At 36.2% G+C, this 23,590-nt stretch overlaps 2 protein-coding genes and 1 long non-coding RNA gene across 11 annotated transcripts; 2 read left to right on the top strand and 1 right to left on the bottom strand.

Annotated features, from left to right (window-relative positions):
* Positions 1 to 4,189: 4,189 nt before the first annotated feature.
* Positions 4,190 to 6,518, top strand: LOC103417714 (uncharacterized). 4 transcript variants are annotated; one of them, XR_003772478.2, is made up of 7 exons: positions 4,190 to 4,608; positions 4,702 to 4,812; positions 4,900 to 4,959; positions 5,556 to 5,625; positions 5,803 to 5,856; positions 6,007 to 6,047; positions 6,379 to 6,518. It is a non-coding gene; the product is annotated as an uncharacterized lncRNA (long non-coding RNA). The 4 variants fall into 4 exon arrangements; XR_003772475.2 differs by having other exon boundaries at positions 5,745 to 5,856; XR_011579072.1 differs by having other exon boundaries at positions 6,325 to 6,463.
* Positions 6,519 to 8,766: 2,248 nt separating this feature from the next.
* LOC103433357 (protein MAEA homolog) lies at positions 8,767 to 13,075 on the bottom strand. 2 transcript variants are annotated; one of them, XM_029100714.2, is made up of 7 exons: positions 12,621 to 13,075; positions 12,085 to 12,279; positions 11,365 to 11,487; positions 10,588 to 10,773; positions 9,866 to 9,999; positions 9,194 to 9,380; positions 8,767 to 9,112 (listed from the first exon to the last, which is right to left on the bottom strand). In XM_029100714.2, exons 1-7 carry the CDS (start codon positions 12,939 to 12,941, stop codon positions 9,101 to 9,103), a joined length of 1,158 nt encoding a protein of 385 aa, XP_028956547.1. In that variant the 5' UTR covers positions 12,942 to 13,075; the 3' UTR covers positions 8,767 to 9,100. The 2 variants fall into 2 exon arrangements, with proteins under 2 accessions (XP_028956547.1, XP_028956546.1); XM_029100713.2 differs by having other exon boundaries at positions 8,767 to 9,108.
* Positions 13,076 to 19,903: 6,828 nt separating this feature from the next.
* Positions 19,904 to 23,502, top strand: LOC103433263 (probable protein phosphatase 2C 38). Of its 5 annotated transcripts, none has more exons than XM_070818550.1 (5): positions 19,904 to 20,348; positions 20,752 to 21,168; positions 21,789 to 22,156; positions 22,740 to 22,976; positions 23,163 to 23,502. In XM_070818550.1, exons 2-5 carry the CDS (start codon positions 20,847 to 20,849, stop codon positions 23,388 to 23,390), a joined length of 1,155 nt encoding a protein of 384 aa, XP_070674651.1. In that variant the 5' UTR covers positions 19,904 to 20,348; positions 20,752 to 20,846; the 3' UTR covers positions 23,391 to 23,502. The 5 variants fall into 5 exon arrangements, with proteins under 5 accessions (XP_070674651.1, XP_008369731.2, XP_008369746.2 ...); XM_008371509.4 differs by having other exon boundaries at positions 19,929 to 20,348; positions 20,701 to 21,168; positions 21,774 to 22,156; XM_008371524.4 differs by having other exon boundaries at positions 19,931 to 20,348; positions 20,701 to 21,168.
* The last annotated feature ends 88 nt before the right edge of the window (positions 23,503 to 23,590 follow it).

Genomic DNA, 23,590 nt, shown 5'->3' with positions numbered 1-23,590 from the left:
TAATCTCCAAAGTTTTTATTAAAATCTAAATAAAATCGGCAGCCTTCAGACTGTTTTTGTGTTTGCTCACTGCAAGAAAAGGAAGCCATGTAAATGTGATTGTTGCTCAGTTGCAATGATGCACGGTGGCTTTAGAGCTATTTAAAATTTAAAATTATATTTTGTAGATCACATAATACGGCGGATGATGAATGTTTTTTTTTTAATGGTCTCCTTAGTATTTTTTTTATAAATGAATTGTGACAATAAAAAACGTAACTAAGGCCATAATCGTGACTTTTTCTTTTTTCTTTTTCGTCTGTGACATTATTGCAACCCCATAAGTATCACACTTTTCCTGTCTCTATTGCTCACTTTTTTATAGCATATTTTTACATTTTTTTTGGTTCATTTTTTACTTCTCACACACCCTTTTAATTTTCGGTCGTCGGATCGGATGAATTGAAGAAGATCAAATGACACAAATTAACAAGGAGTGTGTGAGAAGTAAAAAATGGTGTGTGTAACTACAAACGTTGATATGCTTCAAGTTATATAAAAAAGTATCAAAGTGGATGGTGGTGTGAAAGGTTATGGGTTAGAGTTCGTTAATGTCTAGGCTCCTCTTTAATCTTTCTTCTGTGTCTAGGCTCCTCTTTTTCTTTAATGTCTGATTTCATGCATATGTATTAATACACAACAACAAAAAGATTGTTAGAGTTCGTTACTTATAGTAAAAGAATATGTAGCCAAATTACAATCAAACTGAGGTTGCCAAAGTTTGTTATAGGCTTATTGAAATTGTCATTCTATATGAATCTCATATCAGGGAAATAAAATTTTGCCTAATAATTTAAATAATTTTGGACCCTCCCCCTCCTATTCCCAATGGTTTTAATAAGATGGATGCTCAATTTTAATATGGTATTAAATGAGACTATCTATGTGCTATGCATCACTCAAGTTTTGACCAAACACCCCATTTCATTCAACTCCATTACAATTCCAAACACACATAGGGAACTTAGGCATGGTTTGGTACTGAGGTAATTATGAAAAAAGCTGGTATAAAAAAAAGCTGTGAGCTTTTTTGTGTTTGGTAAACATTTAGCTTTAGCTTTTTTCACAGTTTTTGGTGAAAAAAAAAAGCCAAAAACAAGAAGCTGCAAAACCCAGCTTTGAAAAACCAGCTTCTTTTCACATCTATTTTACATAAACGTTTACCAAATACTATAATACTATTTTTTTTTTCAAAAGCATTTTTACAAAAAAGTTTACCAAACACATTACAGCTTTATTTCACAGCCGCTTATTCTCACAGTACAGCAGAAGCATCTTTTTTCAAAGCACAACAATACCAAACCAGGCTTTAGTCCCTAACCACTTTACATTGCGACGTTACAAGAACACTAACAAGTGTTTAACATTGAAAACAAAATTAAACCACCTAATTAATACATAATTAACCACTAAACCCAATCCATCAACCATTTCTTGATTGCAATCCATCAACCATTTCTTGATTGCAAGACATGAAGAACCCGAACAAACCCTAGCCACCAAACCCATAGAGGGTCCTGCCCCGCCTCTAGAGCGCATAGACCACATTCATGGCGGTCAGTCTTGCGGCAAGTGTGCTCAGTGTAAGTCACGACGTCTCTGATCACGTTCTCCAAGAAGATCTTAAGCACGCCACGTATCTCCTCGTAATCAAGCCGCGTAGTGGACTAACTGATATTAATACCATAAAATTAACTGATGAAAAAAAGAACATATGATAAAAAGAGATGATGAAAAATAAGTTAGGGTTCTTCTAGGCTTTTAAACATTTTAAGAAGTTTGGGCTTATAAAGGCTTATGTTTAACATTGGTGTTTTTTTTCTTGAGTGGACTAACTGAAATTTGTACCATAAAGAGATTAAGGACGTATCAAAGGTGACATCCATGGGAAATCTCAACGGAAAGTAAGAAAATTGCAGAGATATGGAGTTAATGGTGATTTTTTATTTATTTATGAAGAAGATTACAATATTTCAGTTATTGATAAAAGGGTATTACAAATACATATATGAAGAACTTGGTCCCAAAATGGTCCTTGCAAACTAGATCTAAAAATTTTACAATAAAACATTATTAATCACAAAGCAATGAGTAGACATCAAGCACTCGTATGAGCTCATCGAGAACTTGACTTTTGAGTAAGAAGCACGAACGCTAGATTGCATAGTGTAAATGGTTATTTTCTAACGGGAGTATTTTTACTCACCACCATAAACTATGGTGTATACTCACCACATATCTAATCATCTGCCACATTTCACTTAACCTTAGTTTTTTTTTTTCTTTCAAAACATTTAATGTGAAAATTAACTAGAGTTAGGTGAAATGACACTTGACACAGATGATTAGGTGTATGGTGAGCATACACCATAATTATGGTGGTGAGCAAAAATGCTCATTTTCTAATGAATATGATAAAAGGATGAGGAGAAGAGAAAACTCATTTATTAATTTAAGCATAAATAATAGGGATAATGATAGGGAGATCCAATTTTTAAACCAAATGATGTGTCATCAATATGAAATAAGCATGTTAATCAACACTAAAGTAATAATCCAATCATCAACATCCACATTAATTGGTTTACAAATTTGGTCTCTCTAACATTACCCAAAAAATATTATTTATTACTTGTGCACTAAAAACTTGATTGAAATTGAGTAACTATATAGGATACACCATTAACATGAACAATTAAAACATGAGTTTACAAAATACCTTCTTGGGCTGTAGTCCACCTTAACCTTGTAGGTAGCTCCGCCACTGTATAAGCTACATGCATTAACATAAGGGAGCTTTAATGAAAAGGGTTTGGACTAACAAATATTTAACCAAAAACCATCATAAAATGTTATTTAACCAAAAGGGCTCAAAGTTTAATAAAAAAACCATCTAAAACTATTATCCATGGGTCAAACTTACAAGCCCAACCCGCTATAAATCTACACTTCCGTAAATACCCCTAAATGATTTGTTATTGTCATGACTCTTCACCAACCTCAACCCAACACGAAACCGCCATAATAACTCATTGTCTTCCTATCAAATCGAATTCCCCCATTTCAAAAACAACCAAATCAAAGTTCAAATCAAAGTTGAAAAAGGAAGCATTCATCTAAACAAAGCCGCTGAAACAAGTTCGAAGAAGTTTAATGGCAAAAACCAGCGAAAAAGTGTTTGGAAAAAAAAAAGAATCAAAACATAAAACTGTTTGTGGAGAACCTAAAACATAACACTGTTTCTGGAAAAAAAATCAAATACAGTGTTTGTTTTGTCTGTATCTGGAAAGAAAAGAACCAAAATCCAGAAACAGCAACTTAAATTCCAGAAACAATCTATGTTTTAACCTTTGACTATTTCTTTTTTTTCATGCATCGGTTGATTATATTTAAGAAATAGAGTGCTTTTTTTTTTTTGAATCCAAATACAGTTAATTTCACTATTTCTTTTCTAGCTTACATTTAAGAAACAGTGTGTCTATTTCATCTGGATCCATAAACAGTGACTTAGATTCCAGAAACAGTGTTACCAAAAATCCAAAAACAGTTTATTTCTACAATCCAGAAACATTGACCCGTCGTTATTATTGAATAGCATGTATATCTCAAATTTATTTTCTGAAGAAACAAACAATGAACTCCACTGAGAAGAAAAATTGAAAAACAATACCTCGAATACACTATGAATAATAACGACGATCACATTTCAACGAAATAATACAAAATATAAATTAAATAGCATGAGGATCTATATTTTTGCTTCAAAGAAAAAGAAGAATGTTTGCAAAACAATGATAAACTCCATTACGACAAAAATATGGAACTCAACCTAAAAAAGTTAGGGGTAAAATCGACAAATCATAATTTATTATAGTTGAATCATTTTTAGTTGGACTACTTTAATATGAGCTTTGTATTAACCATTAAACAAAACTTATAACATGATTTTTGATTAAAACTAAAACTTTTCAAACCATTTTCATTAGTTTTCTTTTAATATAAACCGTTAAACATGAGAGTGCAAAATACCTTCCTGGGCTACTGCTCGCATTAAAACATGAGTTTGTAAATAATAAAAAAACAATTTATATTTCACTCGGTTTGGTTCTCCAACCTTCGCTTTCGGTTCCTTTTTTCAATCTCAGTTCGGTTTTTACTTTTTCGGTCTCATATCGGTGAACCGTTCGATTTTTTTCGGTTTTTGGGTTTCCGGCCCACCCGTACCCGCGTGGACAGGCCAGTCGAGCGCCAAGCCAACACTCTCTGCCGTCAACAGTTCAGCCTCTCCTCCACTCCAAGTTTCAAGCTCAACTTCCACGCCTTGTACCAAAAGCCAAACCGAGAATTTCACAATCCGGAAAAAACCGAAACATTTCAAATTCTTGCTAACAATTCATCATTCTCTACCAGGTCGACGAATCAGACGACTTCTTGCCGTGGCTGGAGCGGAAAGCCGGCGCCGAGATTTCGTCGGCGCTTTCAATTGGGAAATCTGCGAACGGAGCGTCTCTGTTTGCTTCAAAGAGCATAACAGCTGGAGACTGCGTTTTGAAGGTTCCGTACAGCGTGGTAAGTTTTAATCCCAAATTATTTAAGATTTTAATCACAGTTTAAATTGTTAATTTATGATTTATGAGGGTTTCTTTTGGTTGATAATTGCAGCAACTAGCTCCGGATAATCTTGTTACAGAACTGAAAGATTTGTTGAGTGATGGAGTTAGCGATGCTGCAAAGCTTGCCACTGTCGTTTTGTTTGAGCAGAGAATGGGCAAGGTAGTTTCTGTTCTAGTTTAATTTACCATGCTGTGGAAAGCTGTGGAAAGATTTTTTCTGTGGAGTTTGAGGTTTTTGTTTATGCAGGATTCCGGGTGGGCCCCTTACATTCGCCGGCTTCCTCGCCCGGAGGATATCCATTTCACGGTGAGTGTTGTGATATTACTAGAGATAATGAGGTAGGTTATGTTGTTAGACGGTCAATTCGGACAGCATGTAGTTGATTTTTTTGTTTGTACACATTTCTTGAATGGCGGAATTCATTGTTTTTTACTTGGATGTTGTTTGTATGTTCTTTAGATATTTTGGAGTGACGATGAGTTGGAGCTGATTCGCCAAAGCTCTGTATATCAGGAAACAATTAATCAAAGATCTCAAATCGAAAAGGAATTTTTGGCAATTAGGACGATAAGTACTTGATTGTTTTATTCTCTGGTTAATGGTTTTGGGACGTTCATGCGTGAACCTCTACTGTGTATTTGGGGTTTAAACTGTTGGTGGCATGTAATTGAGTGTCCCATTATCTTGAATGTTCTGGCAAAATTAACCAACCAGAGTAACCAGTCAAATACGACTAGAATAATGTGGCACAAATTCTTCAGAATTTGGAATAGTGGGGCATCTCGACAGCTTAATAACTTTTGAAACTTAATCAAGTCAATACTTACTTGAGATATGTGATTGTTGATCACTTCTTTGTTATTAACTTCTAGATTCTGATTGTTGTTATGATGTATTTTCAGGCTCTCAAGAACTACCCTGAAATGTCCAAAAGTATCACCTTTAAGGATTTCATGCACGCATATGCTTTAGGTAAGCTTCTACATTTTAAAGCATTTTCATGTCCAAATCTGTCTGAATTATTTCTTCAATTGTACTTGGCATCCAATTTCATATTTTTTAATTAGTTATATCTCCATATACCTATATAGGTTAGTTGCAGCAGTTGCATATCTTAAAGATCTATAAACTTATTCTCACTTGTTCAAGGTGGATTTTGCTGTTACTTCTCGAGCATGGGGAAGCATTAAGGGTTATTTCCTGGTAACACATTTATAAAGATTCCGTTGTAAATAGTGTTATGAACTTTATGATGCATGTTCAATGTTTTCCTCTTTAATTATGCATGTTTGGATTATTAAATTATTTTATAGATCCTATTTGCTGATTTTCTGAATCATGACGGGATTTCAGAATCAGTTGTGTTGAGTGATGACGACAAACATTTCTCAGAAGTACTCTCTCTCTCTCTCTCTCTCTCTCTCTCTCTCTCTCTCTCTCTCTCTCTCTCTCTCTCTCTCTGCATTTTGATTCTCTATCTCACATCTTGATTTGGTTATAGGAGTACAAGAATTTTTTGTTCTCCTTATTCAGTGTGCACTCTTATGGAAATTGATATGTTTTTATTGCTTTACATTCGTTCAGTTATTGGGGTGCACAACAAATTCATTTCTCTTATGCTACTTATTTCTGCAGTTATGAGCTCCCTTTAAAATTTGTACATATTATCAGGTATACACATGGACAGTGTTCTTGATTTTTCATGCCTGTCATTTATCTGGGCAGGTCATTGCTGACCGCAATTATGCTCCTGGTCAACAGGTTAGATGCTACTTAATTCAGATGGCTTGTCTCCCCTATTTAAAATTACACGTACCGTTTGGAATTTCTTTTTTTGTTTTAAAACAACTGATCAAATTTTGTTTTTGTAGACGGTTCATTAACATTTTCACTCATACTATTGTTGGATTCTTGTTTCGGTTTGAAATTTTCATGACCTCCTAATTTTTTATGTATTTTTTTTTTTTTTTAAGAATTAGGAAAACTTTTTATTCCTCAGTGGCCATTGTGTGTTAACAGAGAAGGGATAACAGCACATACACACAGGGTCTATGTTAGAGTAAAAAGCACAATATTGTTTGAGATATGGTGTGGAATTAATGTTAAGAAATTACTGGAAGTTTGGGGTTTCCTATTATTAGTATGAAGGGATGGTACATGGAAACATCCTCTGGAGCATGGTTATGTTTCAGAAGTGGTTGTTTAAAGTTGTAATTCTGGACTTCAATTTGTATATTTGTATGGTACTGATAAAATGCGGAAAATTTTCAAATGCTACCCTGCTGCTGGACTTTGGGTTTGCACTTTCATACAACATCCACGACCAGGTCAGTCTTGGATTTCAGTTCACTATAGTCACAATGATTGCTTTGTTATGTTGGGAAAATGTTTCTGTTGCTTATTTCTCTATCTCACATCTTGATTTGGTTATAGGAATACAAGAATTTTATGTTCTCCTTATTCAATCTGCACTCTTATGGAAATTGAGTCTTTTTTATGTTTTTATTGCTTTATATTCATTCAGTTATTGGGGTGCACAACAAATTCATTTCTCATATGCTACTTATTTCTGCAGTTACGAGCTCCCTTTAAATTTTTTACATATTATCAGGTATATGCGTGAACAATGTCCTAGATTTTTCATGCCTGTCATTTATCTGGGCCGGTCATTGCTGACCGCAATTATGTGAGAGGTCTTAGGTTCGATTTTCGCCAAATGCGAATTTGAACCACATTATTGCTAGCCCATTATGAGGTTAAGCCCACCACCTCTCCCTTAGTGAAGATAATATCGTTTGTTCAAAATAAGAGAATTTATCCATCAACCACTACTTTATTATGTCATCTTCAAATATGATTTACAAAGATGGTCTCTCGAGCATCATCTTTCAGATAGTAGTGTCAATGTCACTATAGAAGTGAATCTTATCTTACTAATTTAATGTTTTTCATTGTGACTGTGAAGTAAAATTATCAATTATTCTCGTTATATTATATGAGTTTCATTATTATCAATATGATATATCGGTGACACCTTAACTATTGTTGATTGATTTTGAAGAAAAAAATTGTGTTATTCATTGGTATTATAAGTTGTAGCATTTAAATTAATAACATTATGTAACGGTGTGATTGTCGAGCTGAAAACTTCATGACAATGATGCCCAAAGAGATAGAAAATGGGCTACAATGACATATAATTGAATGGAGTCAATTTTTTTCTTTTGAGTTGATTTGTAATGGTGCTATTTTGTTGGTATAATTCGAAGAGATCGACGGTTCAAAACGTTGAAATACATGCAAAGTGAGCCCTATAAAAAGTTGTGTAAAAAATTATGTAAAAAAAGTAGTACCACAGATCCGCCCATTTAGGTATATATGAGAAGAAAAAGTGATTAAAATGATAGAGGAAATGAAGGAGAAAAGTAATGCTTATTTTTGGCTCAAAATACAAAAAATGTAGTTGTACTTTATCATTCATATAAATTCCTTCGGCATGTCTCCCACTATCCTTTCCTCCTCCGACGCTCCATATTTAATGGGGCTTTTTCTTTTGTGCTTTTTTCTTGTAAGCTTTGGCGAAAAGATAACTACGTTACTCAGTGAACAACACGATTTGTACTTGGCATAGCACCATTGACATGCTATCTACAAGCTACCTGCTCATCATCGTAACCAACATGCTATCATTCATCCACGATTTTGTCTGCCCTACCTTGTGTGATTCGAGAAAAGAGAAAATCCATTTTAATAATACTTTAAGTTTATAAAACTTTCTGTGTAAGCACGAGAAATTATTTTCACACTAATTTTCTTCTTCAGCATGCTTGAGACAAATTTTAAGGGGTGGATCAGATTTGAATTTTATTGGATTTTAAAGGCATTTTCGCTAGTTCCACACTAATTTCATAGGATGTCCTAGTTTAAATATCGCTTGTATTTAAAAAAAAAATGACGACATGTACGAAATTTGTAATCAATTTCTAAAATTTGACGTTAAAATGTGCAACAGACGTATGAATCTTCGGAATTGTGGAGCTACTTGCCCAGCAAGTTGGGTTTAGATGCCGTCAACATGGATTCCCATGACTTAGTTTTTACAGCTCAAAGCAGTAGAGTAAATTAATTGAAATATTAACGTGTGGAATGTCTTCTGTTCAGCAACTTGAAAATAAATTCTGGAAAGTAATTCTGCATATATGTACATGCTTCAATCCCCCAACAGTAATACCAACTTCCAAGTTGACGAATGAGCCGGACGTCCGGCAGGAAAGGATTTTATGTACAGAGACAGAGAGGAGGATATTTTGACAGTTAGACTTGAATAATTTAAAAGGGCAATAATATGTATATTCATGATATATATGCCTTCACCAGATCTGTGAAATTGCATACCAATCCTGTCCTTGGACAAGTAATCTTACCATCATTCTTCCTCGCCATTTCTTCAAGAGCCTGCCTCCAAAACATAAATCAAGAAGAATATTTCAAGACTGAATTAACAAAGATCTTGTTTTTACCACAAAAAACGCATACGAACCTTAGTGCTGTAGACATAGCCGTTGGGCAAGACTTGCGGTGGGTTCTCCGTGTCCATTAGTTCCTTAGTTATGTAGCAAACAAGCTTTGAATGATGCTGCTTAGAATAAGGTAAGGGCAGGGCTAGTTTCCGGAAACCCTCCTGTGATAGCGGATCCTCCTTGGTGCAATCATCATCATAACAGTATCTGAATCAGGTCAAGGCAAAACGAAATCTCTAAATGCAATTAACAACTGCAATGCAAGCGGCCATGTGCTCAAGGTGAATGTGAAGTGCCAAAACACCAATAAGGGAGCTAAACCAGGACCACCTAATGACTCTGGATATTATGACATAAAACTCTTACAAGTTAGCAAGAAATGGATGAAAATAAATTTCCACAACTAACAAAATACACAGTGCGCATTGTCAAAACTTCATTCCATATACAAAAATTTTGGTTCACTATTTCAATCACAAAAGTATGTACATATGCTATAGCTGTTTCACCCTCTCACTCTAGAGTTTTGTTCTGCAGGTCACATAGGCAACGATGCAGCTCAAAGCCAAAGAAGCTTTGGGAGTCAACTCCATATAAAGTGAACTCGATTGTACCAAGCCTAGAACACTCCTGATTAATAGATAAGTGGAAAACAGTAAAGTACAGATCGATAAACAACTGTTAGAGGATACGGGGTTTTAAGAGCAGACAGGCCTGCTTGCAGATAAATATTCAGCAAAGGCTCAAGCGTCATGCCATATAACTTGCAGAATTCCTGTTTGAATTGGTCAACCAGGTAATCCCATTGCTTTGGCTCAAATAAAACCTGGAAAACATAATTAACAAAAGAATTAAAAAATTACAATCAGAGATTAACCTGTACCATGCAGCTCCAAAGATAAATATAACCACCAAACCAATACATCTCCCTAAAATGTGTAGTTCAAAATGTATTATTTCCCAAGGAGATGGCACAGAAAATGAGTCTATTCATGAAAACCTAGTCCTGTATATCAAAGGATTCCATACCGGGAATATTGAAGGCTGCATGACTAACAGAGACGAAAATTAATCTGTGAGGAACCACCACCACAAAGAGTTGGTGCAAGCAAATATGTGCTAGTTTGTGTTCAACAAAACATCTTTCCTACATGGTAATAAGTTCAACTAAACATGGGTACCATTTAGCACATTGTCCTATTCAGCTCATTCCCACAAGATTTGGGGAAAACAGAGAACATAGTCTCAAAATCATTTTCATTAACTTTTTACTTTAGTTCCCTTAAATATCAGTATGTCTATTCCAACAAAAACTGTGGCACAGTTAATTTCAGATAAGTAAAAACCTATAATGCTGCCAAAGATTCAAAGTACTCCGTAAAAGAATTTCCCAATCTAGAGAAAAATGGATCACCTTGTATGTAGCACATTCTGTAGTACTCTTATAAGCTACTGTTACAAAGACCCGCTGGAATTCTTTCATATGAGTAGTTCCCCATGGTGCTAGGTACTTTTGAGCATATGTGATCGCTCGCAAGTTATTTTCAGCTCGTACCAACTCTATAAACTCTTGAAGTCTCAGCTGAAACTCGAATTTACTCTGCCATCAATAAAGAATTCAGCATTAGATAATACAAAACAATCGAACTACAATTCAAATGGTATAACTGTCAACCGAAACCTTTGTCTAGTTATCTAATTTGAGGAAGGAAACAGTTTGCAGTACCAACTCAAACAAATGAATTTCAAGAACCATTTTATCAGAAATTCACAAGCAGTTGTTAGAAATTTAGTAGAACCAACATACTTACGGAAGCACTGCAGCTACAACTACAGGGAATATTTCACAACAATATAGCGGCCAAATGAATTAGAATCTATGAAAGAAAAATGTCATTTTCTTTTTACTTCCATCTCCTAGTATGCAGTCCAAGTATGATAGAAGCAGTAGAAAGCCAAACTCGAACAAATAAATCAAATTTCACATAAAAGAACGGCAGGACACATTGAAAGAATCACCATCCTCTAAAACTTATGTACAGAGTACTTGTTTGCTAATTTCTTTCAAGAACAAGCAACAGAACAGATAACTTTACTGACAGGAGTAGTATTAGGCTAGCAAACTCTTCCAATCCACCAAATAGCATGCTTCTCAACCCTACCCTCCCCCAAAACAAAAAGGAGCGCATACCTTGGATTTCTTTAATCGTGACTTGTTCTCGGCACACCAGGCTAGGGCAGGGCCTACCTCCTTATTCTGAAGGGCTTCAATAACCTTTTTTGCTTCTTGAAATATATCAATATCAACAAAATCCTGACACATAAGAAACTAATCAAGTTGCCAACACGTACAAACAGAAATATGGAAATATTCTTCAATCTGCACCAGTAGCAATAAGAAAGAAGGGATTCTAACAAGCCAATGAACCTGCGGCAATAAAAGCTAGTATCCCCTATTTATTCTACTTACCTTCACTTCCTAACTCCTATACTAGACAATAAAAGTTCCAACCTATCAATTATGAAAGCAATAAGCTGCTTTCTTTCATTATATAGACTTTGTGAGCTAAAATTTGTTCATCATTCCTTCATTAATGTCAAAAAGATAATTTCTTTCCATCGTTAGAAAATGTGAAGATGAATCCCTCTTCCAATTCTAAAGTAGAATAAGCAATTGGATAATGAGCATGACGATAATAATAACCGTTTGATAGCCAGATATATAATAATATTGCCATCGTTTCCAAGTTCTTCAATCCAATTAATACATTCAAATTACAATAACTCATGATATTCAAACCTTCCATGAATTTATGAACATTGGAAAGAAAAAAACTGATGACAGAGCACTCGGTATAAAGAACCACAAATATGTAATGTCAACAAATCTAGGACAGGAAACCAAAACTACCTGAATATTTCTGCTTTCCGCCAGCTTCACTGCCGTATCATAATAAGACATCCGCAACATGTAGTCCACAAGGATCCGGTTCACACGTGTGTTACTCCATTCAGACAGACTCTCCACATCTGCCGATTCTAAATGATCAAGCCGAGCCCGGCACCTCTGCGCCTGCAAGTGCTCCGTCTTACTCCCCTCTTCCAACTTAATCACGAAAACCCCCACATCAATCAGCATGAAAATTCCAATCACAAATAGCCAAATTCAATCACTCAAAGCACAAATGTAAACAAAAATAATCTACTACAATTATTAAACCACAAAAATCCAATCCGGATTAGTTCAATGTCAATTTAGATCGATGACTTTCAACAGTTTAACAGTAATGTAAATCATATCAAAGCTACCCGAGCTAATAAATCTCGAATTAACCTCTGGTTGCCTCGAATCCATCGGATTAACCTCTGTTCTTTTCTATTTCCTCTCACTCCTCCGTCATCCAAACAGGATAAAACAATCCAAGCTAAGGTTTACAAATGCAGTACCTTTCGTTTAAGCCCCTGCAGCCTGGAAACGAGGGAGCTGAGATGATTCACGGCGTCGTCCGACGACATGTTGTCCCGGTCAGCTGCTTCGGAGACGCCGTTAATAACGGAGGAAATCTCCTTCTCCACGACGCGGTGGTTGGCGCGGATCGTCTTCTTGTAGTGCTCGAAGGGGACTCTGAGGAACTGGTGCTCCAGCTTCAGGGAGTCGGCGAGGTGGCTCAGTTTCGAGGACGGAGGAGGGGTTGCGGCGGTGGGGCCGGGTCCTAGGGTCGGTCCCGGCGACGCGGCGGTACCGTTGGGGAGGGAATCGATTTCCATTGAAGAAGGAGAAAGAGATGGATAGAGAGAATGATTGGGGAGATTCGAGCGTGGAATGACAGATAGTAGGGACAAAAGCAGATGGAGGAGGAGAAGACTTTAAACGACGGCGTATTGTTTTCGTGGTTTTTCTACAACGGTCCTAACTGCTTCTTCTTTTTTATTTTGTTGGGTCATAAAAATGCTTAATTAGGGTAAGGCCCAATTAAAGGCAAAGATGTAGTGAGGTCTGGCCCACCAGTCCAAACAAAAATCCCAAATCTAGAGTCCAGGAAAAAGAAAAGGTTCAATTATTTTGGGTCAGTCCCGGCAATGAGAAATAAAATGTGATAATATTACGTTGTCAGACGGTTTGATTCATTCTGGCATTTGATTTACGTGAAATTCAGCTAAAACTCCAACAAGTATTGGGTTGTCATAGTGGATAAAACCTTCTTTATTAACCCGCTGTGCATCTGATTCAAACTCTTTTTCTCGTTATAGTCTAGCTTACGATAGTAATATCTCTCGTTATCATTACTAATTTTTTTAATTTAGAAGAAAAAGAAAATTTAGCTAAGCAAACCTCTTGACCACGTGTATTCAAGCAAACTTGTACCTGCTCACACCCGATTCCCGCTCTATCAGACACTCGCTCCTCCCCCTATTTCAGCAGGCGACAAAACTTTCAAAATTTTCACTTTAGGACTAATTTACCCTCACTGCCCAAAAGAACACCAAAAATAATTAATTAATTAAAAATAAAAAACCCAAGAAGCCTTCTAATTGGGTCGGGCCATATAACAATTAATCCATTGACTCACTCTCACTCCCGCTCTCATGAGAAATCTTTCATTGTGACGGAAATATGAGTGATACATCACGTGTTATTATATAAATGATGAAAAGTTTAATTTTTTAGCACACATATCCTACTATTTATATAGTAACATATGATATACCACTCCGTATTCTGATCACATTGAAAAATTTATCTGCCCTCACCCTCTCTTGTTATTATATAAATGACGAAAGAATTAACAGTTACTCGGGGGATACTGCCTAAAACTTCAGAGGAGAGAGATATGATCTGGGAGGAGGTGAAGAAATACAACGAGAAGAACATGTTGTTGAACTCGGAGGTTAACATGTTGAAGAAGAAGATCGAAACCCTTGACGAGGACATACTTCTAAAGGAAGGTCAGATCACAATTCTGAAAGATACCATAGGAAGGAACAAGTCTTTCGACCCTCCAGAGGTTCTGCTACTTTCAGACTGTCACCATCTTTGGCAGTGGGCACCAATAAACGAAAAGCTTTCTGGAAAGCAAATCAATTTTGCTCCGCCGGCAGCTGCTTCCTTCACATAATTATTTAATTTCTTAAACAGAATTTATTATCATATTTACATTGAAAAGGGGAAAAAGAGAAGAAAAAGAGGTGAAAAAGATGGATACTTTGACGAGGCGGGAGCAGGTGGCGAAATTGGCGGCAAGCTCGTTGATGGAGGTCATTTGGGCGGCGGCCACTCGGATTGAGCTGGTGGCCATGTTTGCGTCTCCGGCGATGGTGACGCGTGCGGCTGGGAACGAATCGTTGCGCCGTCTCGGAGGAGTGGACTGATGCGATAATTCGGTAGGGAGAGACAAAACTACATGGTTGGCCTGCCATCGAACGGCCCGCGGGAAATGTTTAGGCAATGCCATGTCGGACAGTGATTGTTTTATTTGTTTGGCATGGAGCCCTTGGACTTTGCTGTATTTTCCTCTTATGCACCTTTTTTTGTTTCTTTCTCGTATTGACACTTTAAAAATGTCGTCGTCTACTTTTGTTTATACAAATTTGTCTTCTGCTTTTGTAAATTTTGGAATGCAAACAATATTTTTAAGGGAACTTTAATGAAAAACTCCCGATATTGTTCATTTTAACGAAAAATCACATTTTTACACTAAAAAATCAATCATGTTACTATTCATTTTACCCTTTATTTTGTCCTTATCGTTAAAACTCAAAGTTTTCAAACCATTTTTATTAGTTTTCCTTACTTTTAAAGCATCAACAATTTTTTAAAAACTATGAACATGGTTTCACTTTACTATCCGTACTTTCAGTTGGGTTGGAAAAAGGCATTTTAGCCAAAGTTGTTATTGAAATTGTCATAACATTTTATTTTATTTTTGAAATTTAAAATCTGTAAAAGTGGTTATTGACATTATCCACCGCCAATCATTTTTGTTCTTTTGTGAAAAGTCTATGTTGGATTAAAGAAACCACCAGTTTAAGATGGGGGGTTGATTTGACAAAAATAACCTCAATTTAACAGAGTTTATTTACGAAATGACCAAAATGATTAACGGTGGACAATTTGAGGAACCATTTCTATCGATTTTAAATCTTAGTGACCAAAATAAGGAGTTATGTTTATCTCGAGAACCATTTTGACTAAAAAATCTTTGAAAAATTATAAGTACCCTACACTTTTAGTGCCATTGTCCCCCTCTACCATGAATTGTCACAATTATCATTATTTCTATCATGGGCAATGTATAATACCATATATTAGGGACATGTACATCAACCAAATGCTACATTCGCAACTAAAATTGATAAATAGTTAAAATTTTGATATAAGGGTTATGTGAACAAATTAAGAATTAAAACAAACTCACATATCTTCAACAAAATCAAAAACTTGACCTATATCCAAAGGATTGAATAAAATTTAATTTGACGAAATAATTGACAAACCTAAAGACAAAAGAATAATAACACAAATTGAAGGTTTAAAATGATTCAACCAAATTGAAAATTCATAAGACCAAATGGAACAATGCCTTACTTCCTAAGGCATTGCTAAATATTTTTCCTTTTTATTCATTTTCCTTGATAAATGTTTACATTTTTCGAATTACACGACGTGTAGTAAAATTTCAATTATCACAATAAAAAACAAGGTATCAAATAAGAAATAGAATCTTGCTTAATATAATATTTATAAATAGGCAGATGAATATATTGGCAAAATAAAATTAATAAAAAATTGTTATAAATTACAAGAATACATGAGTGTTGACTAGTTATGACTCGTTTGAAAGTATTTTTAAAATAACTAAAAAATATTTTAGAGAAAATATATTAGGGTTTCAAAAGTACTTAAAAAGCATCAGTTAAGTGTTTCTCCAAGATTTAAGTGCTTTCAGCCATTTTAAAAGTATTTCCAAACGAGCTCTTAGTAATTTAATACAGCTAATCATCTATTTGGACATGCTCCATAACATACTCTCATTATCCAAACAATTTATTGTTTAGAGCATCTGAACAAGTAGTTAACGCCATATTAAGTTACTAACTAATTAACGCTTCGACGTTTCTCTGTAACCTACGTGTAAAAAGTTGATATGAAAGTTCTTCACTTCGGACCAAGAAGAAAACGCGTAGAGATGAATAATAAACTTATTCAAAGCCATCCAATCTTATGTTGCTAAAATAAAGTAAAGCTTCGATTTTCTCCAAGTAGAAGAGAAAAGTCCCATGTTCTTGGAAGGAAGTTGTTGCCGTTACAGTGACTGCCGAAATGTCGAATCCATATGGTTTAATCAAATTGGTGCATACCGATATAAACTATGTGTCTAATGTCATAAAAAACACACGAACCAAAAATTAACCCCCAAAAAAGGTTCAATTTTCACCAAGCAACATAAAATTAAAAAAAGGAATAATCATTGCCATATTAAATGAGCTTAAATTTGGAAATTTATATAGTAGGAGTCCTGCTCTCCTAAGGTCTTTATCTTGAGGAACTGTGAGGATCAAATTCATATTAGCCATAAAATTATACTAATTTATATCCAAAAGCTTAAATTCATAACAATTTAAAGAGCCCATTTTCTTCCTCTCCAGTCTCACAATCACAATGGTCTCCTTCATTTTAAACTAGTTGTGCTTTATTAAGTTGTCAAATATTTTAAGTATTTGAATCTAAACTGTGACATCCCGTCCCGAATTATTTTATCGTCAGTGTGAAATGTCTATTTTGCCTTTGGACGTTGAGGTGTGTTGTGTGTGACATACTTTTAGAGGTGGTCCAATATGTTAAGTTTCTAAATTTTTGGACCCAATTAGAACTAAAGGTTCTAATTGTTTTGGTTGGTTGTAAGAAAATCAGGACCACACAAATACTCCCCCTCCCGTTGACCCCCTCTCTCTTTCCTCCCTCTCGATTTTTCTCCATTTTCCGTACAATACGTACAGACAAACCTCAAACCAAGCAATTTCTTCACGGATCGAGGTTTTTGAAGTCATATTTGTGTTCCTTGTGAGCTCAGGAACACATCTATACCGTTTTTAGAATGTGAAGACCTCATTTTCCCAAGAACCCCAGAACCCAGTTTTGGGTTACTGTTCATGCACTCGTGATTTCAAAGTTTTTAGGAGATTTTAAGCTGCTAGGGAGCCTTAAAACATATTCACGAAGCTCGAGGAGTAATTTTGAAGTGAATTGGACGTCGTAAAGTTGAGTTTGACAAGTTTCAAGTTTGGCCGGAATATTGAGGTTCCTCCGGTGAAATCCCGTGGATTTCAAGGCTTGAAAGTGGTAAGGTTTTGTTCTTCTAGTCCTAAGCTTCATTTTGGTACAAATTTCATGAGTTTTGGTGGAAAAAATGAGCGAGATATTGAAGTTTTAAAATTTTCCAGTTTCCGGCGATCGCAGCGATGACCAGCGCCGAACTCCGGCGAACCAAGGAAGAAGGAGGAGAATATTCCGTCAAAGTTGACGGAATATTTTGATGCCTTCAGGTAACTTTAACGGCATATTCTGATTTTTAACGGAATATTCCCTAACGTCGTTAGGGAATCCGTTTAGTGTGCCAAGCACGTGCATGCGCGTGAGCCGCGCGTGAAGGCGCATGGGGTCATGAAATTTTTTTCTAAAAATATGGGGATATTCCTGAGGTTGAGTATATCATGGTGATATATTCAAATACCCCATTTGAGCTATGTATGAGAAGTTATTTTATAGTTTTGTGTATGTGCTTTAAATAACGTTTATTCAGTTATTTCGCATATAGGTGAGACCTATCCTAAGAACAAGCGCCATCAATCAAGGCTCGGGGGCTACTACCCTTCGACATATCAGTGAGTGGGCTTTTGGTTTTTTCGTATATACCTATATACTTGAGATTTTTCCCAGAAAATGAATTTGAATGATTATATGTTTTGAAATGCCATGCAAAGTATATGTCTATTTTATTATACATTAGTAGTTGCATATATTTATGATTGGTGTTGCGGATGCACAAGTAAATGCCAGGTAAGTTTATAAATTAAAGGTATGAGATTGTTTTAGTTACGCAATGTTTGATGTGATGTATTGAGAGCTCATAAACCTGCACCCAGGTGTTAGTGCTCCCGCCCAGAGTTAAGGCACAATTATTCACGTGATGTTCATATCCCGTACCATATGCTAACCTTGGATCCAAGTTAGGAGCACAAGCCTGTAGTACAAACCACTTTAGGTGGTTCTGACTCGTAGGTGACTCGCGATTATTCGCACAGCCTTCACGTGATCGTAGCACTAGAGCATATTTATTTTACACCTAGTCTTGTCGTACAGATCACTTTAGGTGGTCTCGACTCGTGTGTAGGATTTGATTTGATATGATTGAGATTGATTATGAGCTATAGACTCAACCGTACAGATTGAGTTAGAGGGATTTGGCTGATGCGATATCTGACATTGATATATTTTGTTTGGATTACTTATGGCATTTCATTGAGATACTTTGGCATGATATACTTCTATGGATTTTCATCTTGAGTATGATTTATGATACATCTTATTATTACTATTATTTTCTGGAAAATTATACAGGTTTTACGGCGAGGGGTTAGAACTTTTGAGAAATGAAATGATTTTGAAAAGCTTTGTTTTTGCCCACTCACACTGTTTGTTTTGCGCCCCTCCAGGTTTTAGGTAGAAGTGCTTTGGAGGCTCATGGGGATTTCGACGATGGTTCTGACAGAACATCATAAATGTAGGATCACCTTTGGGTGTTGTATAATTAGTACTTGTCATGCTTGACTGCACTTAGGATATTTATGTTCTGGTTGTGTATTTCACACTTAATCTCGCACTAGCACTTTATCTTAGCTAGTACTCTAGTTGATTTGGTTTTTGTTTATTCGTAATTCCTTATATCTCTATTGCTTCCGCATTGTGCACATGGCTACGTCACCCTCAAGTGACGGCCAGCATGCCCTGATTTAGGTTGGGGTGTGTCATAAACTAATATAATCTTTGTGGTTAATATGCATAAGGACCTTAGGAGAGCAAGATTGATTAGATTTAGATTATACACATTTGTTAGAGCACATTTTCAATAGACTTGAAACACAACTACATGATGTTACTACTTCAATGAACTTATAACATGTGGATTTTATTATTATCATATCCCAAGAATAGTATATATCAATCATGTAGTCCACTCTTATTATGTTACCGGTACCCAAATTTTTTTTTACAAGATGTTAGCACGGTGGTGATGTACCACCACTACTTAAAAGCAACGAGAAAAAATGCACCCCAATGTGTTCTTCTTGTTCTGGTAAATGATAACATAATTATATTAAAATCATCTAAATTATTAGAAGGAGAATTAGAACCTGAGTTTAGATGCGTATAATATTGTAGTAACAAACGCGATGAAACTTAAATTCAGACAATAAAATATGTTTTTTATTATGATTTATGCAACATGATACAAATTATTTGGTAATAGATAGTGGCAACAAGTTGACAACTATATTCCCAAGAAATTCCCAAAGACAACACAATATAATTGGCAAAGTGGGAATGGTTAGTCTATAGAACAACTTATTAGAAGGGAGTTGTTACTAAATAAAGGTTGGGGAAGGGAAGATGAGCAAAAGTTGCCTAAAATGGTGGTTTGTTGGAGGTCAAAGTCAAAACCCCAGCCCATAAATTAGAATACCAAAACTGAAAATCCAACCCAGAAGGCCTCAGCTCTCTCCCTTATCATGGTTTTTTCAAACCGAGGGCGAGGGGTTTGTAACTTTGTATTCTTCTTTCTCCATGCTTAATCTTCTCTTTCCCTGCAAGAAACAAAGATTTTAACCCTTTTATTTGTTGTTAAATAATAAAGAGAACCAATTTACTGCTCCCTCTCTCTCTCTCTCCTCTCGTCTTTCTCTCTCTACCTCTCTCACTCTCTCTTCATTCCTTCGATCCAACCCTTTCCACGCTTCTGACAACTTTTTTTCTGTCAGAACATTCCAAATCTGCTTCATTGGTTCTCAGTCTAATCCGAATAAAAATGTTCTTCTGAGCTCTCGGATGGTAGTTGAATCGTCATAGACAAAGGCCAGAAGGATCCCCCTCCAAGGCTCCAACATATCGAATACCAGGTATGGAGATTTTGTTTTTGAATTCTTAAAGACATGAACTTTTGTTGTTTGAGTTATGATTCAATGTTGTTTTTTCGTACCCCAGATGTTTGTTTGGTCTTAAGTTTATGTTGGACAATTGAATTTATTGTTTTGATGTTTTTTCATAACGAAGTTCATGTCTTTTTCTGAAACACCAATTGGTTTTTAGTTTGCATTTTAATTATCTGGGAATATTGTGCTGTTTCTGGATTATTTGTGCCCCTCTTCAATTAATTATCTTCCTAAACTCATATTATCTTGTTTTGCACAACTTTCCATTTGACTTTGGTTATGTTTGCAATTTAATTTTTACTCTTAAATTTATATGCAGGTTATTCACATACCGATCATAGTTCGATGATTTAATTTACACCTCTTAGAGGGAAGGTGAGGCGGCGCCAAGATTAGCTCTTGTTCACAACGATGACTCGTTGAATAATTTAATTCCGGGGTCATTTGGTTGAGAATATGTGAGGGATGGTATCAACTACTTTTCTGAAGCTTGTGTCACCTTGCTGGAAACCGTCTTTCGAGGGTGAAAATTCTAATAGGGGGGACGTGAGTGGTCGAATTGATGGTTTGTTGTGGTATAAAGACTCAGGGCATCATGTTAATGGAGATTTCTCGATGGCAGTAATTCAAGCAAACAATTTGTTGGAAGACCATAGCCAACTGGAATCGGGGCCATTGAGCTCCCTCGAATCAGGTCCTCATGGAACATTTGTTGGAATTTATGATGGACACGGAGGTCCAGAAACAGCCCGGTTTTTAAATGAAAACCTGTTCAACAATATCAAGAGTGCGTTATTCTTCCTCCTAAATTCATCTTTTTTTAGACCTGTTGAGGAGTTTGGTAATTGTGATAACTAAACTAATGCTGCTATTATTAAAAAAGCCTGAGAAAGTAGTATTTTCTTATGTCTTGCACCATGGGAAAGTAGTATTAAACAAGGTATAGTCGTTTTGGTGCGATCTGTCTTGCATGCTTGCTACACATGCGATTATCAAGAGCTATTTCAATGCTCGAGTGGGAGCTTTATTGTCTGGGATTATCTTTGTAGTGACGGTTTATTCGTTTTGCAATGCTCGACTGATGATATTTGAGTCAGAATCGGGATCAGTGGGGATAAGAATTTCGTTATTATTATGGCAATTGCGAGGTTCCTGAGTGAGGTGTAAAACACGTGGTCTGGACTGGATTTCTTGAATTTTCTTTCATTAACAACCTCCTCGATCGTGAATTATATGTCATAATACTAATTATGAAAATTTACGAACAACTGAGGTTCTGGTCACGTAATAATCCCTATTGTTATCAGTTTTATGGTATAACAGATATCTTATTTATGCAGGTTTCCCTTCCACTACTTAGATAGCTAATGCGTATATTTACTGACTTGACAGCTTTCCGTGGTGCAGAGTTCACGTCAGAGAATCAGGGAATGTCAGCTGATGTTATCACCAAGGCATTTTTGGCGACCGAAGAGGAGTTCCTCTCTCTAGTAAAGAAGCAGTGGGCAATCAAGCCACTACTTGCTTCTGTTGGTGCATGTTGTTTAGTAGGCATAGTATGTAGTGGGCTGCTATACATAGCAAATGCGGGGGATTCTCGTGTTGTGCTAGGAAGACTGGAAAAGACCATTAAACAGGTAAAAGCAGTTCAGTTATCAATCGAGCACAATGCAAGTCATGAATCTGTGAGAGAGGAGTTGCACTCGTTGCATCCTGATGATCCACAGATTGTGATGTTAAAGCACAAGGTGTGGCGCGTGAAGGGTTTGATACAGGTGATTAACTTTCTTATCTGTTACCAGGGTATCCGTACATGTATAGTGATCGTTTTCCCCCTTTGACTCCTGTGTGGCTGAGTATTTTCGTCTTAAGTCCTTTAGTTTTCGCAATGTTTTCATTTATTATATTTCCCAACTAGGGCGTGTGCCATTATTGGAATGGATTTGGAACTAAACAATTGAGGTTTATGTGTATTTGACTTTTAGTTCTGAACCCGGAGCTTCGAACAATTTTGCAAATTTGCTGGAGGAATGCTCTGGTACATTTTAACAAATGATTTGAGATCTTTTGAACATTAATATTTATTAGTCTTTTGGTGAAAGTATATGTTATGAAGCCCTTGGGTCAGGCCTGTCTTCCCCTATCACAACGGATTAATTAAATTACAACAGAGTTTGTTTAAGATAAACTATGAGACCCCTAATTAGGTTCGCATAATTTTTGCGTTTAAGTTTTGGTAATTCTAATTCATTGAAATCTTCTACGCTTATGACCAAATTTGCATTTCCTCTTCACAAAGATGACACGGATTGCACAATAGAGCAGCACTCATGTTAGAGATGTTTGCTTGTCTCGCAGGTTTCAAGATCCATCGGCGATGCCTACCTGAAGAGGCAAGAGTTTAACAAAGAACCTCTATTGGCAAAGTTCAGATTATCACAACCCTTCAACAAGCCGATCCTTAAAGCTGAGCCAACAATCCTAGTCCAAAAACTCTACCCGGAAGATCAGTTTCTCATATTTGCATCAGACGGCCTATGGGAGCAGTTAAGCAATCAGGACGCAGTTGACATTGTCCAGAGCTATCCGCGTAATGTACGGTTCCTATGTCAAGTTTTGGCTTTCTTTTGTATTTACTCAACTATCTTCTGGCTCTCGGGCGATCAGTCTTATTTTGCCCGTACGATATCATAAGCTCAGTATCTCAGTATCTCAGATCGAAATTGTCTTTTATTGAAGTTGCTATTCCATCTGCTATAATGTTTTCCCATATTTGTGCAGGGTATTGCAAGGAAACTTGTGAAAGCCGCGCTTCATGAAGCAGCAAAGAAGAGAGAAATGAGATATTCGGACTTAAAAAAGATAGACCGAGGGGTGAGGAGACATTTTCACGACGACATCACAGTGGTAGTTCTGTTCCTAGATTCGCATCTGGTCAGTCATAGCTACGGGCACGGGCCTCTGCTTTCGGTTAAGGCAGGTGGTGGTGTCCCTGCCACCAGCACCTAGATTTTGGAGGTTCAAATGGATCCATCTCACTCAAAACCCCTGGTTTTCTTCACTTGTACTAAGAAACAAACAAATGCTTTTGTTTTCTTTACAAAGAAGAGAGTTAAAGGCAGATTTTTGGGCCTTTTTTTTTGGAGTTTTAACAAAACAATCATAATACTGTTCACTTTTAACGAAAAATCACATTTATACATTTTTCT

Source organism: Malus domestica, chromosome 01, assembly GCF_042453785.1.
Source record: "Malus domestica chromosome 01, GDT2T_hap1".
Classification (NCBI taxonomy): domain Eukaryota; kingdom Viridiplantae; phylum Streptophyta; class Magnoliopsida; order Rosales; family Rosaceae; genus Malus; species Malus domestica.
Note: the sequence above shows the minus strand (reverse complement) of the source record. Positions and strands in the feature narration are given on the sequence as shown.